The sequence below is a fragment of the Mus caroli genome, unplaced genomic scaffold (assembly GCF_978045245.1).
Source record: "Mus caroli unplaced genomic scaffold, Mus_caroli_1 scaffold_7, whole genome shotgun sequence".
Classification (NCBI taxonomy): Eukaryota; Metazoa; Chordata; class Mammalia; order Rodentia; family Muridae; genus Mus; species Mus caroli.
The window spans coordinates 94,056,413-94,075,044 of NW_028227262.1; the positions used below are offsets into that span (position 1 = coordinate 94,056,413).

General features: G+C 40.9%; 1 protein-coding gene across 2 annotated transcripts in view; it reads right to left on the bottom strand.

Annotated features, from left to right (window-relative positions):
- Window positions 1–3,468: 3,468 nt before the first annotated feature.
- Znrf2 (zinc and ring finger 2) overlaps window positions 3,469–18,632 on the bottom strand; it is a 75,360-nt gene continuing 60,196 nt past the window's right edge. The window contains exons 3-5 of one of the 2 annotated variants that reach the window (XM_021164906.3): window positions 16,647–16,752; window positions 10,225–10,306; window positions 3,469–6,707 (exon numbers count right to left, since the gene is read on the bottom strand). In XM_021164906.3, the coding sequence (XP_021020565.2) occupies window positions 10,249–10,306; window positions 16,647–16,752 (164 nt within the window). In that variant the 3' untranslated portion in view covers window positions 3,469–6,707; window positions 10,225–10,248. Of the gene's footprint in view, window positions 6,727–10,224; window positions 10,307–16,646; window positions 16,753–18,632 lie in introns of both variants that reach the window. The other variant, XM_021164905.3, reaches the window with a different exon arrangement.

An 18,632-nucleotide genomic window follows, 5' to 3' on the forward strand; every position in this document is an offset into this window, starting at 1 on the left:
AACAGCAATCATCATCGGGACCACGGGTGCTCACGTGTGTGTTATCAAGAACCCAAATCAAATAGTAACTAGCACCTTCAGTTCTGTGGTCAAGATTTGAAGTCAGGCACACGGGAAAGGGTACGAGAAGTGAGCACAGGACAAAACCCTCGAGTGTTTCAGGGTGCATGTTGGCACTTACTAAACAAGGACCAAAGCAATAGGAACTAAGGCAACGGGGCCTCGAGAGAGGTCCAACTCAGCCGAGCTGGCAACTCACTCTCCAACTAGTCAGCTAGTGTCTGCAGCCCTGAGGCACGGTGGCCCTGAAGCAACTGCCCCTTATTCCTGGCTGGCTTTGTTCTCAACACTATTCTGGCTTGCCCCATCTCCCCAAATCAATTCATCTTCAAAGTTCTGTAGGAACATTCCTGGCATAACTGGATTTTCCCAGGTAGAGTCAACCTTCGAAAATACATGAAAAGTATAATGAATGAGTTGTCCTGGTCCCTCTCTATCCCTTTCTACAAGGATGGCTGCTGAGATAAACTGACTTTCCTTCCTGAGTTTGCCGCTTCTCCTGACCTCATCTTCTCTTTATTTTAGATTTCTCTTTACCATAGATTTCTTCACAGGCTTTTCTGCCTCGTCTTACCAACCCCAATCAGAAATGTAAACATGATTGTCCTTTAAAGTCCTCTCATCACAGACATACATACACTGCATGATCTGTTGCGTGCTCGGCTCTCTGGACAGTGAAGGGCGACCTTCTCACTTTGTCTACTGTACACATCCCTTTACCTACTTTCTCTATAGCTATGAATCATCTATTCTCATCTCACAGCATATTACTCTCTAGTGTACAATGGCTACTTAGTAGTTTTGTCCAACAAAATTAGGCTCCTAGAAGCCCGCTGTCTTTCATAACTGTGCTCCTGGTTCCAAGACAGCATGAGCTCAAATGCTGCTCGATGTAAAGTTGCTTGGACAGCACGTTCACTACAAGGGGAGGCCGGAAATCAGAGCCCTGATGCTGCTACTCCATGGCTTCTTGTAGTACATCAGTTCTCAGATGTTCTTACCATCATACTTTATGGTAAACATATTGATAAAAATCATGTCAGTGGGTACATGTTTTTGTCTAATATATCAACATTTATATTTGGCTCGGCATGTGTATACATCTTCTTACCTCATACAAGACAATGTACGGAGAATAAAACCCATGGCCACAGGTGTCAGAGAGGAGGAGATTCAGCCCTAAAGCTTCATCTTCTTACTCACTTCTCTACAGAACCCACTCACATTTAAATCTTGAAAATTGATTTCAAAAATAAAGGTAAGTGAAGAGCCCGTCTCCGGCAGTGTCCAGCACTGCGTGCCCTGGGTACAAGTCAGTGACAACATAAGCAGGGCTACAGGATGCATTTCATAGTGCATCTTGACCTATAGTCAAGGAAATACAAAACCCTTTCTCCCATTACCATAAGCTAGGAAGACATTTTCACAATTTTGGAACTAGCTTTGTCACTATGGGTATTAAAAAAATAAAGAGGCAATAACCTCAATTAAAGCATGGCAACTTTTCAGCATCTAAGTAATTGTTTTATTGTCAATGAAAAGATGTCGCCAGAAGAAAGGACAACTTCCCTTAAGATCACTCTAATTGTCTACTTCTAAAGAACAGGAGAGCTTAATGAGATCATTTGGAAACTTTATTTATTAAAATATCAATGATGAATTGTTCTGTTTCTGTTCAGAACACACTAATACAGGCTGTTCCTAATACATTGTCTCTATTTCTTATGATCAATGCTTTTAGGGTCTTGTTTAACAAGAACAAAATACTTTCTAATAGAGGAAATTAAGAGGTATTATAGAAGAGTTGTGGAAACCACGAAAAAAATCAAAGAGGTAAATATTGTGATTTTTCAAGCAAAGAAATCCATATAACAAGTCATCTGCAAAGCAATGCAGTGACCTGCTACTCAGTGCCATCAGGTCCACTCTTCATGCTGTTTCTTCCCAGACCAGAGTCTCCTAGCCACACAGCATACACCCAACACTCTAACATGACGACCAAACTTTGAGACAAGCTCTCACAATGCAGTTCAGACTTGTCTCAAACTCACTGGGTACCCCAAGTTGGTTTCAAACCCATGATCCTCTGCCTCTGCCTCAACATTTCAGGTGCTGGGATACCAGAAGTACACAAGCTTGGCTGGTAAAACAGTTCTGGTACCATAGTTACTGCTAACAAAACGCAGGCAATTATTAAGTCTTCCAAAAAAAAAAAAAAAAAAAAAAAAAAAGATGGGTATATTATGTCAACTCTAACATACTAAATCAGAAATGGCAGGCATGGGCAGACAGTGATAAGAGAACTGTTACTTTTGATGTCCAATCTTGAGATTCTCAGGGCCCAGGATCAAAGCTAAGAAACACACACATTAGTAAATACTATAGTATCACATTTTTCATTTTTTTGTGGAGATGTTAGTTCATGCCACACTGCTCTCTGCTTCTCTATGAAAACACATACACACACACACTCACACACACACACACACACACACACACACACACACACACACACACACACAGAGTCAACAATTAAGAACAGTTTAAACAACTGATAACAGCCCTATAAGGACAGTGATGGTGTATGTTAAACTGAAACTAACTATTAACATTTCTGGTGTTCAAGGACTTTTATTTCTCACAGAAAGTCAACAGACTTAGGATATCAGGTATTCCCATTTAAAAGAGAAATTTTTGATTCTTTTTAAAAAGTCTATTTCTAGCTTAAGTGCATTTACAGACTACGGTATAAAGTATTAGTTGGGTACATTCTCACCAACAATTTTATCAATGATTTCAGGGGTACCCCAAGCAACAGCCATTGAGACTCAGCAGGAGTTGGGGGATAGAGAAAGAACAGGGTAAAACTGGTCAGGTAACTGGTTATATCACACTCTAGGAAAGGTAGGAGAACGGACTCCAAAGGACTGACATGCTACATACAGTTTTAAAGTCAAGTTAAAATCTCTGTATACTGGATAACAAGGGACGCTCCCTGTCTCATCTCTCACTGTCAGTGAGTGTGGAGTTTACCCTAGGGTAGACCAAACCTACAGAAAAATGGCGAAGTGCAGCAGAGACCTGCAGCCAGCACACGGTGCTTGTGACAACTGCACCCTTTGCCTCTGAGTCACTCTGTACGCTCCGATGATTTGGTTTGGTTTAGATGGAGCCTCCTCTGTGAAGAGTAAGCCATCTGGATCATGTTGTCCATACACAGTGTGGCTATCAGTCAGGTGGCAAATTCAACCAATTCTAGAGTTTTAAGAGTTTCATACTTCGCTCATCTTTAGCTTCCTGCTCGGGAACTCCCCTTATTTTCCTTAAGTCAATACAGAAAAAGCAGGTACTATTTACATTGAATCCACAGTCCTTCTTACTAAAAGGAGTATGTCTTGCTGTAACATATTAAAATGATTGCTTTTTTTTTTTTCTTTTGAGACAGTCTAGCCTAGACCTCACTATGTAGCCCAGGCCAGCCTGGACCTTGTGGCTATCCTCCTGCCTCGTTTCCTGAGAGTTGGCATGAATCACCGTGTCCAGTAGGAAATGAGTGCTCTGAAACCTCACCACACTCATACTTAGAAACACAGTATGAAATACGATCTGGAAAAGATTTTGCCATTTCTGGCAACTCAGTCAATTGGAAATATCTTTTCTGTGCATACTGCACATATGCTAAGGATGGTTATTCTGGGCTGCAGTCTAGTATCTAAGTCGAGACCAGACCAACCATGTAAGATTTAAGAATGCACAAGACTGCCCAGGAAAGCCCAAACCTATACACTTCAGCAGTCACCAAGGCTGTGCCACCGTGCCTGCTGCTGTCAAGTAGACAAGCCGAGAAGATACCACTACTTAAATCTTAATCATAAATATTCTTCTTAAAACAATCTTATAGTCCGATTTGTAACTAGGTTTGAAAAACATTATACTTCTAGAGAGGAGCCAAAGAAAGAGAATGATTTTACAAAAAACAGTGCTTCTCTTAAATATACTGGCAAAGAGAGAATGAAAAGGTTAAAGCAGGATCAACACTGACAATACATTCACTATGGACAGAGTGGACTGCAGGAATCCAAGCTTGTTCCTCATTCTCTCCACACCTGTGACCTTATCTGCAGAGTATTTACAAAGATTCCAGAAGGCTCTGACCAGCTGGATAACTGATAACTCAGGCTTTCAATTTTTATTTTGTCTCCATATTCAGTACTTTCAGCTGAATATTCTAACTTTATGATGGATGCTACTCAATGTCTGCATACAGCCTGATAAGTATTATAAGCAATATTATATAAAGTATCACTTATAGTAGAACATTCCCAGAATAGTAACTGTGAACAGAAACTGGAACATCTAAGCTTCTCTCTTTTCTTCTATTTCTAAATTATTCTTTTTAGGAAATTGTGCAGACAAAATTTAAAGTAAAAATGTCAACTTTATAAAATCTGACCAAATAAAAACAAAAACCAACCAGGCTGTCTGAGTAGACTTCAGAGATGTCCAGAGAAGCATCAGCACAGTCAAGTGTCCATGGCCGTGCCACGCAGCAGTGAGCTCTCGCACATCACGGGAGCTTGGAGGCAGCCATAGCACAGAAGACAGCTGGAGGACAGTGTGACAGAAGGGGGAACTCAGGCTGAGACACCAACAAGTTGAGCTTAGCATGAAGCAGACCATCTTCCCAGGGAGTCTAAACATTAATTAGCACAGCTGCACTCCAGGAAGAGAAGGCAGCAGAAGTGATTCTTTCCAGACAATACACCAGCAGTAAAGCGCAAAGGGATATTCACATTCTAAGAGCTCTTCCCTGGGGAAAGTCAGGGGGAGAGCAAAGCTTACTAACTGAAAGTACAAGTAAAATGGATTCAGATTTCATAAAACCAAACAAAAACCCAGAGAAAGACTATTTCCCTGGAAGGAAGAGTGACCTGCTTACCCCTGGCTGAAAGGAACACCCACAGAGCTGTGCTGGCAGCTGGCACACAGGATCAGACCGCTGGTCCCAACAGGTAACCACAGCGGAACTGCAGAGGTACTATGAAGCCTACAGCCATAGGAAAGCAGGCAAGTTCTTCCCATATCAGGACAGTCCCCACCCGACCCCACCATAGCAGCAGGTGCTCCTGCCCATGCAGTGTGAGCAGGGAGAGGTACAAGCAACAGAGCTGGGCACAGTCAGAGTGAAGAGCGGCAGAGCAGCACCAGAGACTCCCCTTCCACACCCAGGGCAGGGCAGGGCAGGGCAGCGCAGCGCAGTGCAGCAGGACAGCAGGGCTGTGTCCCCCCAGAGACTAAACGTGAACTCTACTTCTTGACATTTTGATAATTATTTAAAAAGATATTCACTGTTGCAGCCCTGATAGCTCTCTTCCAGTATTCTTAACCATTAGATGTATTTTGGGGGAATATTTATTCACATAATTTTGCTTAATACAGTTCTTTCTACAAAGACTGAATTTAAAAGTATCCACAACATTTTCAATTACAGTAACAACACATTAATAAATTATAAATTAACAAAAATCTTTATATTTGCTTAAAAAATCATTTATCAAATGCTAACTTCCAGATTATCTGGAAAACTAAAGATGCAAGTTGCTAGAAATCTGGCATCCCAATTAAATTCTGATTTTTAAAAGTATATAAAATGTCCCTCAGATTTCTCCAAGTCCCACTGCAGAAGTGTTTATTTCACCCTTTTCATAAGGTCTGATGTTTTACAACTTGCTAAACATTTTACCCAAACATAGGGAAACCTCCTGGAAATGCAAAGCACAATGAAGTAATTACAGAAAGACAAAAGACACCTGCTAGGACAGAGTCACTGTGGCTCCAGAGAGGGGACCAGCAAATCTAGACTTTTCAAAGTTGCATAGCTGCAAGATGGTCACTGCTAACAAGCTATTGCACAGTTTCCTTTTAGAAGAAACAATGGATTTCAGAAACTGCAGTTGAGTAGACAGCTCTACATGTGATGAACTAAATGTAATTATGTACCTTGATTTACTCTTTGGATGACACTTTTATATATTAACCTTTAATTCATACTAATGGAGTTTAGCTCTCCAACCCAGAAACCTACTTTTCATACCTGGGGGTAGGGGAGGTGGGGGCTGGAAGCGGAAGAATTTCAATTATGTTCCCCATGCACAGAATACTATACTGCTTTCATTACATTTTCCTGGTTCACGTTGAAGAGTTTGTAAGAAAGAAATTATGTGGTTTTCAAGTTAAGAATAGGTGAATGCAGAAACATTATGTTCAGGAAAATAAAAAGTCCCCAAACTAAAAAGAAAACAAAAACAAAAAAAACAACAACCAACCAACAAACCAAAATCAAATACACTAAAACAGCAGCTCTAAGAACTTACTAAAAAGGAAATCAACTTTGAAATGAGCTAACTTTGGCGTCTGAATACAAAACATTTATCAGTGTCATCTACGCAGTGACTGGTACAGGCTGTGCAGCATTTTCAAAATCCCTGTGTGTCCCTTATATGCAAGTTTGGTTCGCTGAGTTCTGTGGTTCCTGTCCTTCTCTGGACTACCCAAGTGTCCCAGAACTCAGATCCTGGCTGAATAAGCCTGCAGCTCTCATTTTCTTCCAGAGACAGATCTTCAAATCTTCTAGATTTCTCAAGCATCTTGAAAAGACAAGAAAACCTGTATAAAAATAAATTACTCTAAGTCATGGTCAATATCAGTAATGCAAATGAAATACAATATCCACTTCCCCATGAACAGTGCTTTTATCACGGTAGCCTTTCATGCCCCCCTTTTACTGCTTCAGAAATTTATAAAACTACTCTGTAGAACAAAGCAAGAAACAGAATGATCAGTTAAAGTTTAACATAGTCTAAAAAAAAAAAAATCAGCAAAACTTAAGTCACTCCTTTTCCACAATAAATGCTGAGAACTAAGTATACACATGAACACATACACCCTCTCAAACTTAAAACCATCTCCTCAAATAAAAACAGTAAGCAACTTCATAATTAATTAAGACTATTGGGTAATTAAACTCTTATGCTGTAAATATAATGTGGGGTCTCACTACTTAAGGACTAAGATGTTAAGAACACAGAGATGTTGTCTGTAACAGAAAGATGCTGGTGACTATGAGATAGGAAGTGTTCCGAAAATCTCATAAGCTTTCTGTGACACTAACAAAAAAGTTTAGTGATGAAACCATGAACAAAAAAGCCTAGGTTTGCTGTGGTTTCAGTGTCTCCTAATCTCCAACACAGCAGCATCAGGGCCCATCAGGGCCACTGACCACTCTTCTGCCATCCAAGGATACTCAAGGAACAGTCATCAAAGACACTGTCTTCTGGCACCTTGATCTAGGACATTCTCCTGTACAGAACTGTGATTTTGTTCATCAGCCCTTTAAGGTACTTTGCTAGGCCGCCTTCACTGTGCTAGTACAGACTAAAAGAAACATACTTATCTGCAGGTTAAAGGTTTAGGGATATATTTGGTATACTAACCACTAAGTTAAAAATACCTCCCCCTTTCAATATAGCTCAGGCTGACCTGGAACTTCTGCCACCTTGCCCAGCAAACTCTCATTTTATTAGCACTGATTTTCAGTATATCTTTTAAAATGCTTCAGTAATTTTCCATAACTGTGTTGACCCAGACACAGGGCAACACTTGACAGCATTTCAAAGCATCCTCCTCATTCAGAAAACATTTTTTTTCAGGCTGGGGATTCAGCTCAGTGGCTTGGAGCCATCTGGCCAGCACATGTAAAACGTAGGTTCAAGCTCTAAAACCACCACAAAAACCTCCATCAGGGCTGTGGATGCACCTCAGTGTAACTGCTAGCATGTCTAAGACTATGGGTTTGACTTCCAATATCATCAAACAATATAATAAAATCTCTACCTTCCTAATAGTGAAAGAGATGCACAGATGTGCGTGTGCCCAGTACACCGTCACCATACCCCACTGCTCAGCCCCAGAAGAAATCTTACTACCCCGTTTCTACTTAGGGTCCTTCTAGGTTCTCAGGTGATGGTCTTTCCATGCCCCAGGCCCCCAGTGCATCCGCTTCTCACACGGAGCCAGCTCTAGTCCTCACTTCTGTATCTGTTATCTTTTAAAATGATCCTCATCACTTCAAGACTAAAGAGCAAGAGCTACTAGTTACATCATTTATTTATTGTCTGGGGCGGCGGGGTGTGTGTGTGTGGAGGCCAGAGAACAAGATATGGGAATTGGTTCTCTCCTACTATTCGGGTCCAGGTTTTCAGGCTTGGTGACAGTCACCTAAACCCCACTCACTGTCTTAGGGTTATCACTGCTGTGATGAAACACCATGACCAAAAGCAATTTGGGGAAGAAATAGTTTATTTGGCTTATAGGTCCATATCACTGTTCATCATCAAAAGAAGTCAGGACAGGAACTCAAACAGGGCAGGAACCTGGAGGCAGGAGCTGATGCAGAGGCCATAGAGGGGTACAGCTTACTGGCTTGCTCAGTCTGCTTTCTTATGGAACCCAGGACCACCTGCATAGGAATGGCCTTGGACCCTCTTGGATCAATCACTAATTAAGAAAATGCCCTGCAGGCTTGTATACAGCCTGATCTTCTGAAGGCATTTTCTCAACCAAAGTTCCCTTCTTTCTGTTGACCTCAGCTTGTGTCAAATTGACACAGTCAGGACCTTGCTCAAACTGAGAGGAAGTGTGAGGATGGCAGCCACAGAACCTCAGAACACTGCCGCGCTCCAGCTGCAGTCACAGTGCAGCCCTCTACTGCTAGCTGCAGTCTCTCCACTGTGCCTTCTCCAGCCTCTGAAGTACTCAGACTAGTCACATGCTTCACACTTAAAATGCCCATTAAGTTATTAACCTTATTTTTTCCCTCCATCCTAAATGATATCTTCTATAAATTACCTTATGGGATATAAAGAAAGAGATAGTTATGGGTTTATCTTTAATTCAGTAAGCATTAATAAACTAAGTCAGCAGAACAAAACTGTGATGTTTGGCTTATTAGAGGTACAAACATTTCACAATATATTAAGGATGGGAAGGAGACTGGTTAGTCACATGAAGCAGGTTTTGAAAGGAATTGCCACCTAATCTCAGTCATCAGCATCAGAACACATGGGTTCAAATTAGCACCAACAGACTGTGTGCCCTCAACAAGTCAACTTTCCCAAGCATTCCAACGTCCTTATCTGTGTAACTTGAAGGTTACTTTAACACCAGCGAGTGACAGAAAATAATGCTCACAATACCAGCACATAATCCTTCTGAATGAGCAGAATTTTATTTCCTAGGAAAACACCTGGAACAGTGCTCATGCGTGCAGAGTAAATTCTCTCTGCAAGCTGGAACTTGAAGAGTGCCTTGTTTCTTTTCATCTTTTGTGTGAGAGTGTTGGTGTGCATCTGTGCATGTGCTCATGTGTGAGAGCCAGAAGTTGACAACTCGGGTCTTCCTCAATCACTCTCCACCTTATTTTTGACAGCCTCCTACTAAATCTAGCCAACTAGATTTAACTGGTTAAAGCTGGTTAAGCTCCAGGGAGCCCCTGCCTCAGCATTAGGAATTCAATGTGTATCACTGGACCAGTGCTTATTTACATGGGTTCAGGGAAAGATCTGAACTTAGGTCTTGCATGGCATAACTTTAGCCCTCTTTCCTTAAAGCACATGGCTCAGATATAAACGCTATACAGAGAGTCATGCGTATGCTGTGTAATTGGATGTGCAGTACAACTTGCTTTTTAACATCATGGGACTTAACTCCTCTGACCCCTCAAGAATTCTTCCTGGACAGTGTGGTCGTGGTATGTACCTCACTCACTGTCCGTCTGTTTCCTCCTAGCGGTAAGCTTTAATTAAATAACAAGTGTGGTTTCCAGTGCCCAGAGTACTCTGGTTGCTCACTACCTAACTGTATTCAGGAATCCAGAGGAGCTGCTATGTTTGCTTTTATGCTGTTGTTTTGGGAGTGGTTTTTGGTGCTGGGGAATTAAGCCCAGGGCTGTGATAGTTAAGTGTGCATTCTAACACCGAGCAAGACTCTTAAACCTCCATAGTGTATCTTTAAATATAAATTTTATATAGTAGTCTTATAAAGTATCTAGAAAACACTCGCACACGTGCACACACACACACACACAAACAAAAAAGGGACAATTACCCATGACACAGGAATCTGGTGTGCTTAATCTGAAGGGTGCTCTGGACAAGATCTATTTACTTCAAACCATTCATCTATGCAGCTAGAAAAGAACAAAGTTAGAAAAGGGTAAGTCCTATGTATAATTATATCCTAACAGTTATAATAAAAATAACTAACTACTACTGGACTTAACTGTCTTGGGGGTGGTGGTGGTGGGAATCGTTATTTTTACTGATTATACCTAAAAAGAAAAGATGTTAATTATACTTCAGTTCTTCTACATTATTACGGGGGAAATCCTCACAATTATGCAATGAACTACTTTCAATTTTAAAAAGGAAAACTATTCCCTTAGAAAACTAATATTTCGTCAATATTTAAAAATCAAGTCAGAGTTAGAAAAATATTTCCTTTTCAAAAAGTTACATACAGGCCTGCTCAGGTTGTCTATCAGTATAATAAAAATGATTTAAATTTTTAGTTCTTGGCATTATTGCCTAACATTTAAAAAGTCCGCATTTCTGTGTAATTACTGAACCTTTAATTCTATCCTGCTCTGAAATCCACAGATACACAGACAAAGATACCATTTATAGAGCGCTCATGATCTTACTGGAAATTATGTACAGGGTATATATAAGTATCCTACTATCCTCCTTGAATTTGTGCATGCGTTCGTGTGTGTGTGTGTGTGTGTGTGTGTGTGTGTGTGTGTGCGCGCGTGTGCACATGTGTACATATGAATGTGTGCATACATGTAGAAGCCAGGCACAACCTTGGAGGTTATTCCTCAAGTGCTACCCACCTTTTTTTATTCAACAGGGCCTCTCACTAGCCTGGAACTCACTAAGTGAGGTAGTGAGGCAGGCTAGCACAGTAGTGAGTCCCAGGGACCCACGACCTCCACCCCCTAGCACTGAGACTATAAGTGCTGATCACCACACTCACTCTTTTTTGTGGGTTCTGAGGATTGAACCCAAGACCTCATTCTTGCAAGACAAGCACTTTACTGTGCTGTCTTTACAGCCCATAATTATTCCTAATATAGATCTGCACTGCCCAAAGCAGTAGTTATATACGTTCATTAGATTAATTAACCATACAATCCTGTTTCTCAGTCCCATTTCAAGTACTCACAATAGTGATGTGTGCCATGGCTGCTCTACTGTCAGCATAGATGTAGCACATTCCCCTCACTGTCCAAAGTTCAAAGTCACAGAGCTGTGGCAAGTATACAATCAATGTCTTCAAAGAACAAGTAACAAGCCCAGCAGCTTGTAAATCACTAACTAAAGCAGGATTCCAACTGCTCAGTCTTCTCACTGGGGTGGGGGGGGGGGGTGGGGGTGTTAACATGTTAATTTCTGCATGCTCAGAAAGCCAGGTTAGCCGATGCTGAAATGAAGAATGAAGAGCTACAAGAGCTACCATTCTCATACCCAACAGGGTGGTTCTACAGGTGACAATAATAGAAATAAAAGGTAAAGTATGTCGATACTTCTAAATGCTTTAGCAACTCCTGATGGCCCTGTAATAAATATCACCCTGCAACGTGTCTGGTGTGTACCACTGAACCTAAAAAACCTCCCACCTACATCTTAAAACAAAGTGCTACATGTGGTTATAACTCCTGTAACTCAACAGTACTTATGCGGTCTTCAATGGGTTCTTACTCTATAGCCATGTAACCTGGGCTCGTGATGAGAATGCAGTAAGTGGCTTCAGAATCTGTCATGTAAACTGCCATCAACCCACACAGTTTCGATTGGTTGTTTAGTCTGTGACATCCTCTCTCCTGCTGCTCCATCAGAAAGGCAGCATTCTGAAGTTAGTACTTTTTATTCTTAGGCATTTTCTTACTAGATAATTCTAAAGGTGCATATTCTAAAAACATATAGTGTTTCCCCGTATTTAAAAACTTAAATTAATGCTACAATAAATATTACGCCTCATTTGCCTTTTTCATAAATGCTTTTAAATGTGTATTTCATTATATAAGTATACCACATGGATTGGATTTGATGTCACATAATCCCAGCTGTTTGGTTGCTGAGGCAGGAGGATGATAGCTTTAAGGCCAGCCTAGAAAATTTAGGTGAAATCCTGTTTCAAAATAAATAATGAAAAGAAAATATCACAATTTATCTATTCTTTTACTATAGAAGTTCTCAGTTATCTATGGGCAGTCTCTGAACAGTCATACAAAAAATATAAATCAATTCTGTCACTAATTATAGTTTGAATTGGCTTTTTAAAAAGTCACAGTGAGGCTTTCTCGGTGCCGGTTCACATCGGGTTTGGATGCCTTATTCCTTTCCCCTTCAATTTTGGGCAGGAACAGCTTTCTTTAGACTTTTTCTGCAGCACAGACCTGAGAGCAGAATGACCAGCCTGTAACATATACTTGGCAACTATAGCTTCCCACCAGCTATACTGATCCTCTTTTCTAAATGAATTGCTAACAATTTTTCACTTTCAAAAATATTTTATTATAATTTATTTATTGCAGGGGGTTTTGTGTGTGCTTTGGTCACCATGTGGCGACTACAGCCTACAGGAGTAAGTTCTCTTCATCCACTTGAAGATCCTGAGGAGCAAGCTCAGGTAGTGAGGCTTGGGGGCGAGTACATTTGCCCACTGAACCCACTGAACCATCTCAATGCAGTTTCCCCATGGCTCCCTTTTGGTCTTTTTCTTACAGATTTTCAAGACCCTACTATTATTCAGGTATGTATGTATGTATGTATGTATGTATGTATGTACCTACCTATCTACCTACATACATACATACGTACATACCTACCTATCTGGTGTGGGGTCAGGGATTCTGAAATAAAGTAAGTATCGCTATATTCTATGCTGATCACAAATTGGAGATCCTTCTGCTTCAGCCTGCTGAATACTGGGACTCCAGGTAGACATCACCATGCCTGGCACTATGCATGCTTTTTAATAAACCTTTCCACAAAGTCATAAACTAAAGTAACAGGGCTTGATGGTTAGTATCACATTAAAGGAAAATCATACAACATACTTTGTTACCAGATCAAAACCATGTTGATTGTTAATAAATACTGTGCTTTGGGAATATTAATGAGTTTAATATCATGTATAATTAAGGAAGAATCCAGACTGATAGGCCATGAAGACAAAAGCTAATGCACATAAACCTAGAACTGTGGCTGGGGCTTGTCTGAAACCCAGCCTGATGGGATCCTGAGCAGGTCACGGGAAGGAGTGCCCTTCACCACTGCATCACTGCAGGCTTGTCCTCATCTGTAGCGGTTACACAGTAGCACTTAGGATGCCAGAAACTGGGTTTCTATATGCCAGCTACACACATCATCTGCCACAGATCTGACTCTTCTATTTCCAACATAAAACTGTTGTCATGTTCAGCGGCATTTCCACCATTTCTACCTGAAATGTAAATATGATTCAACTTGTAACCATTTTATCAATCATCTAAGTTTACTTTAAATTTGACGACTGAGTGTACCTAGGTCTACCATATGTGTACATGAGCTCCTGGATGTCAGGAGGGAAGGTGTCAGAGCCTCTACAGCTGGGATTACAGGAGGCCTGAGCCACCATGTGAGTGCTGGAAACAGAAGCCAGGCTCTCTGCTGCTGAGTCATCTCTGAGTACTCCTTAAGCATATTTTGGGGAGATGGAGGGAAGAAGGATATATCGTAAGCAAAAAGAAAGTGCTTATAAAAAGGTAAACGTATTCCTTAAAATAGACTTTTTTTTTTTTTTTTTTGGTTTTTTGAGACAGGGTTTCTCTGTGTAGCCTTGGCTGTCCTGGAACTCACTTTGTAGACCAGGCTGGCCTCGAACTCAGAAATCCGCCTGCCTCTGCCTCCCGAGTGCTGGGATTAAAGGTGTGTGCCACCACGTCCGGCTCTTCCTTAGACTTTGAATTTCACATGTACTGCAGAGGCAACCTAGAATTCTTTTTACATTTCCTCTTCACTAAACTTTAATTATGGAAATAGAGAGATGCATTCTTTTTTTTTTTTAATTATTTTTAATCCTTTTTTATGGTTCAATCGTTATCCCCCTCCCTGTCCAAGGTCTGTCCTCAGTTCCTCATCCCATTCCTCACCCCCCTTACCCTCCCCACTTCCTGGGGCCTCAAGCTCTCAAGGGTTAGGGGAGTCTTCTCTCACTGAGGCCAGACCAGGTACTTCTCTGCTGTATTTGTGCCGGGGGCCTCAGACCAGCTGATGCATGCTGCCTGGGACAACCTAGAATTCTTATTTTCAACTTAAAAAAGGGGATTCAACTGCTTGTTTTGTATTGGTAACTAATTAATCACAGCACCATTTACCAAAAGCTTACTCGGTCTACAACACTGTTACAGTACCTCTAGTCAAATGTTTTCATTTACTTAACATTTATTTATTAGTGCTAACATTTCCCAAATTTTAACGCATTTAAATCCTCATAACTAAATAAGTCTGTACTATTATTCTTATCTTAAACATTCAGAGACAAGACAAAAAAACCTAAGATCATATAGTGAGCTGATCAGTGGAAGGACTGGCAATGCTGACTGCAGTTTACATGTCCCCCAGTCTCATGTTGTGGGCTCCCCATGCGGGCTCATGTGCGCATGGACTCACTTCTGTCCTTGTTGTATTTCCGTATCTCTTAGGACATGTGCCAACAGTATTACTCTTCAGGAGTATGCTCACTGCTCTTTTTGGCCCTTCACTTTTAGTCCACATATATTTTTAGAAACACTGTGTCCAGTTACAAGAAACTAAGAGTTGATTGGGGCAGCATTAACTATACAGATATTATTTTTTATAATACTAAGTCTTTGTATATATAATATGATTTACATGTATATTAATCTTAGATACCTTATGTTTCAATAACTGTTGGATAAATATACAAACATATACATTCATCAGACTCAATCACAGGGCTAGGGATGCAGCTTAGTGGTAAAGAACAGCTTGGCACCTGTAAGACCCCAAGTTCTATCTCCACTACTGACAAGTAAAAGCAAAAGTATGGAAGTCAGGCACAGTGACACACACCCCAAATCACCTGCTCTCAGGAGGCTGAGGGAGGACACAGCGGTGAGGGAAGCCCAGGCTGCAAGGGCATTTTGAAGCTATCTTATGTTATACCGTTAGATTCTATCTGCAAAACTAAAGTCAAAACTTAGCAAGCCGCGACTGTTCAACTTTTTTGTATCTTAGCTCATTTATTTTTTAGTCAGGAATTTTTAAAAACAATCAAGATAGTTTATATCAAGCTAGATAACCAAGAAGAGTTTTCTGTGTTTAACACTGCATAGTCACTCTGGTCTAGGCAGCGCTTCCCATGATGGTTTACTTCGTGAGATTTTAGCACGCATTGTTTAGTTAGTTATCAATTGCCTAGATATGGTTCTCCACCCTTTTAATTCTGTATTCATCTGTACCTTTAAAGCATGTTTCTTATCAATATCACATTCCTCTAGTTCACTACTTGTAGTTTATTCTTACAGATATAATGACTGCTTGGCTTGGATTGGATTTTTGTGTTTTGTTCACTCTGCTTTCTCCATGTTGCAACAGCCCCTACTTTTAAGTATAACTCCACTTTATTCTTCCCCTTGGTTCCAATGCTACAACTTCCTATTTCTTTTTTAAAATTTAAATATATTTTATCACTTCTTTTAATAAGAGTATGCGTGTAGGTATGTGCATGTGAGTGCCGTGCCCTCTGGGGCCAGAGGGGGTCCTTCCACCTATAGCCTCTCCCAAGTTGCAGGTGCGTGTGAGGTCCTTGACATGGGTCCTAGGAATTAAAATGACCAAGATGTGCTCTCAATCCCTGAGCCAACTCTCTAGGCCTTAATTTTCTATTCTCTTTGCAGGTAAATAGTGGTTGTTTTTGCAACAGAATCTCACTGCTAGGCCTGGAACTCAGCACGTAGACGAGGCTGGCGGAGAACTCAGAGACCCACCTGCCTCATCCTCTTGAGTGCTGGAACTGAACAAGAGCCTTGCCATACCTGGCTTTGTTTTTTAAGCTAATATTAGTCCTATATTACTCTGAAAGCAAGAAAAATGTATGTACAACAAGCTGGGCTCTCGGCTTGCCATTTGGTTGAAATACAAACCTGGAGGCAGTCCTACTGTCTTATTTCCCAGTTGTAAATTGAAGTGGCTGCTACACAGACACCTGCTGACCAAGCTGAAAAACACTTACAGAACACTAAGTGGCTTAAAAATGGCAGCCACTTAGGTCCAACAGATGCATGTTCAACTTTGACCTGAGCAAGGCGGAGCAAGGGAGGTGGAGTAGTATTAAGATCCTAAGCTGAGCAGAAGAGTTTGCACGAAGAAGAAACCTTTTAGCCCTAACTACAATGCTTGAACTAAGAAAATAATCATTTTACTGGGACATCAACTTAGTTAAAGGCCTACCAAGCTTACCCTTTATGATATATACACAGGCAAGGCAGCCGTGCTATGGTGTCCCCCTGCTGCAGTTCTTCAAGGCATATTGCACATTCCCCCGTATCTTTACTCAGCACATCCTCTGTGGAGAGAAAAAGAACTCAGTACAGCAAAACTAGCCATCAAACTGAAAAAACAAAAGACAAAACCTAACCCACCAACGAATGGCATACTACACCTCCCCAACTACCTAAAACTCAGCACCTACACCTGAAGTACTGCTGACGATGACTGAGTGCTCGTCACGTCTGCTTCTGGACATCTTACACTCCCGGTTCACTGAGGCATGAATAAGAGTAAGCACGGACACACTACCATAGCTCTCAACTTGCACAAGATTCTGATCCAAAGTCAACAACTCGGTTATGTGTAATTTGAAATTCATAGTCTTTCCCCATGTGTCAATATTAGTTTAATGTCTAAGATAGTTCAAAAAAATTTAGTGTAGTATGGCTAAGAAGACATGAATATAAAATAGCCATTCGAAGTTTTTTTGTTTTTTAATTAAAGAAAACAAAAGAAACAATAATGCCCTACAGGAAACTGCTAAAAAAAGCTGCTTATCTTAAAAAATAAAAAAAGCAGATAACAAAAAGAGAGAGACAACTCTCCCTAGCCTTTCCCGTCAACAACGGCACGGCAGCCCACATGGTGACCTAAGTGGTTTCCAGACAGTGCTGAAGGGACTGTAAAGACTCACCATGGTTAAAAACACAAGGGAAAACCCCTTACTACAACCCAGATGTTCCTTTAAAAAAAAATTCAGAAATTGTAATTTAAGCCCCACTACTGTTCTATGTATGAGACAGGGTCTTACTATGTAGCCCATGGCTGGCCCAGAGTCATTATGTACACCAGGCTGGCTTTAAATGTATAGAGACCCCTCCCTCCCTCCCTGCCTGCCTCTGCCTATGCCTCTGCCTCCTGAGAACAGGGAATGAAAGTATACACCACTACTCCAGCTTAATGTTCTATATTACTGTTTAAAGGAACCCTGGTTGAACTTGCATGCTACATATCCTTTGTGTTCCTTTAAAAAGGCTGAAAACTGAGCCGGGCGTGGTGGCGTGGAGGATTTCTGAGTTCGAGGCCAGCCTGGTCTACAAAGTGAGTTCCAGGACAGCCAGGGCTATACAGAGAAACCCTGCCTCGAAAAACCAAAACAAAATAAAACAAAACAAACCCGAAAAAACAAAACAAAACAAAAACGCTGAAAACCTAAAGCATGCCATCACTGTAGAGTATGAATAAAACTGTAGAGATTATGTAGCTCCCCTCAAAGATTCATTCTGATGCAGCAGACTGATGGAGAATAGAAGCCTGGTAATGAACAACTTTCTCGGCACTCCCTCATAAGCTAAGATAGATCATGATCAGCAGCTAACACAGAGATAAGAACAAGTGTCACAGCATTCTCCTCAGGTTCCCATATTGCACGGTTTTCTGTTGAGCAGAGGGGCGGGCCACTCTCATCAGCTGTCGCTGGACAGGAGCCATTCTCTTCCTGTTTCCTCCCCACTTTGGAATTCTCCTCTATCTCCACCTCCCGCTTTCTTCTCCACTGAAGTCTTAGTGTTTGGCCTGTCATTTAGGGACCCAGTTAACAGACAGCAGGAAGAGTGAAACATGATGTGCCTCATCCCCAGCACTGCAGAACAGAGAAAACCACTTAATAAAGATTTCTAATTCTTAAAAATTAAACTATATTTCTACCATGTAGATTTTACCTGCAAAAATAAAACCAATTTAAACCTAATAAAGGTGTGAATGAATTTTCTAATAAAAATTCAAAACTGAAACACTACTTTTTTAGAGTTTTCAAAATAGTTTTTATTTTATTATTTTCTTTATTTACATTTCAAATGTTAACTCCTTTCCTAGTTTCCCCTCCAAAAACTCCCTATTCTTTCCCCCTTCCCCCTACTACCAAACCCACCCACTCCAGCTCCCTTACCCTGGCAG